Below are 3,562 nucleotides of genomic sequence, written 5' to 3'. Positions count from 1 at the left end.
TTTCTATCCTAAATACAGATTCCAAACATATAGTTAAGGATTACAATTTAGATGAAATCATTAGCGCATATATTACTTCCGCCTGAGACAAATTGGATATTCAACTTCGAGATCTATCAAAAATATAAACCAACATAGGTTTTCCACCCGAACGAAAGTAACTTGTTTTCATACCAAAAATGATCTTCCAATACAATTATAGCTTATCATTAAAAAAAAATGAATGAAAACTAGTCAATTCATTGGGACGGTCTCAAAGAGATCATAAATATTTAACCCTAGTTTAATAGGGATTTTTTTTTTCTTTTGTTCTACTTCATCCACCTTAGGTCAGTAGTTGAGCAAGGAGACAAATCTCTTGTAAAAGTACCGTCATCATAACAGGAAGACAGAGTCTCCATCCCATATATATGCCCATTTTGCAAGCTTTTGAAGCTAGGGCTACTCAAGCATTGTCCGAAATTTCCATATCCAAATCCAACACCTATTTCCGTATTTTGCGGCTCAACAATCTCGTTATAAGAAAGACGTTTCCTAGCCGATCCACATAGGGCTCGCCCCAATTGGTCTTGCTCGGGCGTGGATGGCCTTTGTCTCGCCGTGCTATTGGGCCGGGTCCGGGCCTTTGCGGACTCGGTAGCAGCCATGTAATTTGGCACACTCGAGCCCAGCCCATATCGGGCCATGCTTGGCGTGTGGGCCGCGGAGTAACACCGTGGGCTGGTGGACCGCAATTTGAGAGCCTTTGATTTTGATGCGGATGGAGTCACTTGAGAGTTGTGGGCCGGGGAGGGTGGAGTGTTTGGGCTGAAGTCAATGCCTGCTAGCTGGGCCTTGTGGGAGTGAGGCCCACTTGCATCCACTACATTGGCGGTTCTTATGTTCTGATCTCTTCTCTCGGAACTAGTAATAGCGTCAGTGTAGTCACTTTCCCATTGTTTTGTCGCCATCCAACGGTCGAGCCATTTGGTTCTCTTTTCAATCTCATCTTCGTTCCCAGCCGATGGGCTCCTTCGGCCTCTCTTTATCTACAAGACAATAACTGTTTATTGTTAATTTATTTTTTAATTTTTCATAAATGACATCATGCTTGTTCTTGGGGTTTAATGTCACATGAATTGAAGTAAACATAGATACATGTTCCTTCTAATTTTCAAAATTATTTAACGCCTGAGCGCCACGTACGTACGACGCAACAATAATTTGTTACGATGATCATGACTACTCATGGCTTTTAATTTTTATGATGTCTATGTTGAGTAGAATAGCAGGCATTATGTATCACATCATAATATTAATACATCAGTCCTTCAATAATAAACGACAATAAAGAGGTCAGCTGTTTTTTCTTGTGCGGAGAAAACTTTTATTTGTCTTCAAGTGAATTTACTATTCGTCCTCCTTGTCCTTAGTTAGATTTCAGAGTTGAAGCAACCATTTGGACGTGCAAAGAAATAATGAACCTGAGTAGAGAACGCGTAAGCATGAGCCCTTTCACGCCTCAAAGCAGCTTCCTTTCTAAGTTGGAGCTTCTCTTCACTCTCATCGCTCATTTGAGCGTAATCACCATTCCAATATCCATCCACCACGTCACCACCACGAGACATTTCTCTCGACTAATTAAAAATAAAATAAAATCACGCATGTTCGGTACCAATAAACAAAGCTTAAAAAACACACATAAGTAAAAAAGACTTACAATGTAGAGTCTATGATCTCTTGAGGAGCTAGTCATTGACTTCCTTCTGGACTCGACCGAGAGCCTGGCTCTTTGTTGGCTCACTTGGTGCTGAACTCTGACCAAGGCTTGCATGCATTTCAATGTTAGCTTCGCTTGCTTCCTCACATTCTGTCCTCTCACCAGCGCTTGTAACTTCACAACCCCCTTCAGTGCACGTAAAGCCCTTCTTGCCTAATTTTTAAAAGAACATTACTTCATATCATAGTATTACAGATCTACATTAGTTATTCATATCAAAATCACAGGTTACGTTACGGTGTAATATTGCTGCTGTATCTTTTTAATAAAACGGTCATAGAATTTCGTGAAAGTAGAACAAGTTGTCATGAAACTTTTTTTTTTTTTTTTTTTTTGCATTGACGGTTCTCGTGATAGTTAAAAGTTAGCTGAGAATTTAGAAAGATATAATACAACAAATTCTGGCTGCAACAATAATGCACTCGGAAAATACGTCTTTCATATATCACAATCAAATGTAGCACAACTAAACATCTAGTCAAAACTGGAATTTTAATATTTATTCATTAAGAGAGCGAAAGTACATATGATGTTTTCACGAACATTTTACAATGTATTACTACTGGTGTTATTATTTTACCCTATTGCAAATAAAGCGTACAGAATAATACAAATTAGACTAAGACAACATTTTGGCAAGTACTAAAGTTAGATGCGTTGTGTTTAAAGTATCAAAACTAGAGCTCGCATATGATATGGCAATTTTTTTTTTCTGGCAAGTATAAAAATTAGATGTGATGTGTGTTCAAAGTAGTAGAAAATAAATACTCACCAAGTATCCTCTAAAAGCCGTTTGAATGACAATGGCTGCATAAAAATATTCCTTTAAAATATAATGAAGTCGGGCATTCTCCACCGCTGCTTGTGCGGTCGCCGCGTTGGCGTTGGGGGTCGCCACCCGGGCCGGAGCTGGGCTATTAATAATATCTTTAATTTCAATTATACCATTATTATTAATATTATTATTTACTTTATTAGAGGTCTTATGTTCACTTGTTTGCTGAACATGAACTATCGACTTCCTGAAAAGCCATCTTCTCTTTTCTCTTTTCTGTGCCACAATAAAAAATCAATCATTTAAGAAAAGAAAAATAGGTATGCTATTCTTCTATATGTGACTAGGGGTCATATAATATATGATACTTACCTTGTGATCTTTGTGATGGTTATTCTCTTGTTTCTTTCCCTCGGTGATATCCTTAGACGGAGATAGAAAAGCCCTTTTCACAACTGTCAGCCATGAACTTGCCTTTGCCATGGAAATATCATTCAAAAGATATCCCTTGAATGCCTAATGAGAGAATCAGTGGAGTAGAGAGGACTAGCTAGGTGTGTATCTATTATAATCTATTCATGCAATTGCTTCACGTTTATATAACGTAATTGCGATGAGAGAGACGATTTACTAGCTCTATTTATTTGTTATGTTATGTAAAATATAATGAGTAGAGAGGTTTTCCAGATGCTGCAAAATAACTGAGAAACCAAAGGACGAGAGATATGTAAAATAAATAAAATCTATTCATGAGAGAGGGTTGTGAGAGAAAAAAAAAAAAAAAAAAAAGTAATGGAATTGTGAGTTGCTTGTGAGAGTGTCAGTGTAATTGAGAAAAACTATGCAAATAATGTTGCAATAATGGACACAACAAGGACAGTGGGAGAAAGAGGGTATACAGGGAAATTTTAATGTGTTCAAAATAAATAAAATAAAAATAATTTGTTTTCGAACGAATATAAAAGAAATTAAACGAAATTCATTGGCCCAACTCTTGTAGTTTCACGTGCTGGAACAGCAAAAGGACG

At 37.4% G+C, this 3,562-nt stretch overlaps 1 protein-coding gene across 1 annotated transcript; it reads right to left on the bottom strand.

Annotated features, from left to right (window-relative positions):
* Positions 1-262: 262 nt before the first annotated feature.
* On the bottom strand, positions 263-3,307 carry LOC149404153 (protein IQ-DOMAIN 16-like). The gene is made up of 5 exons (XM_089606210.1): positions 2,907-3,307; positions 2,532-2,810; positions 1,700-1,912; positions 1,464-1,616; positions 263-1,028 (listed from the first exon to the last, which is right to left on the bottom strand). The coding sequence occupies exons 1-5, from the start codon at positions 3,015-3,017 to the stop codon at positions 312-314; spliced, it is 1,473 nt and encodes a 490-aa protein (XP_089462336.1). The 5' UTR covers positions 3,018-3,307; the 3' UTR covers positions 263-311.
* Positions 3,308-3,562: the final 255 nt, after the last annotated feature.

Source organism: Urtica dioica, chromosome 2, assembly GCF_054948205.1.
Source record: "Urtica dioica subsp. dioica isolate 48M chromosome 2, U.dioica_male_clone48M_v1_H2, whole genome shotgun sequence".
NCBI lineage: Eukaryota > Viridiplantae > Streptophyta > Magnoliopsida > Rosales > Urticaceae > Urtica > Urtica dioica.
Note: the sequence above shows the minus strand (reverse complement) of the source record. Positions and strands in the feature narration are given on the sequence as shown.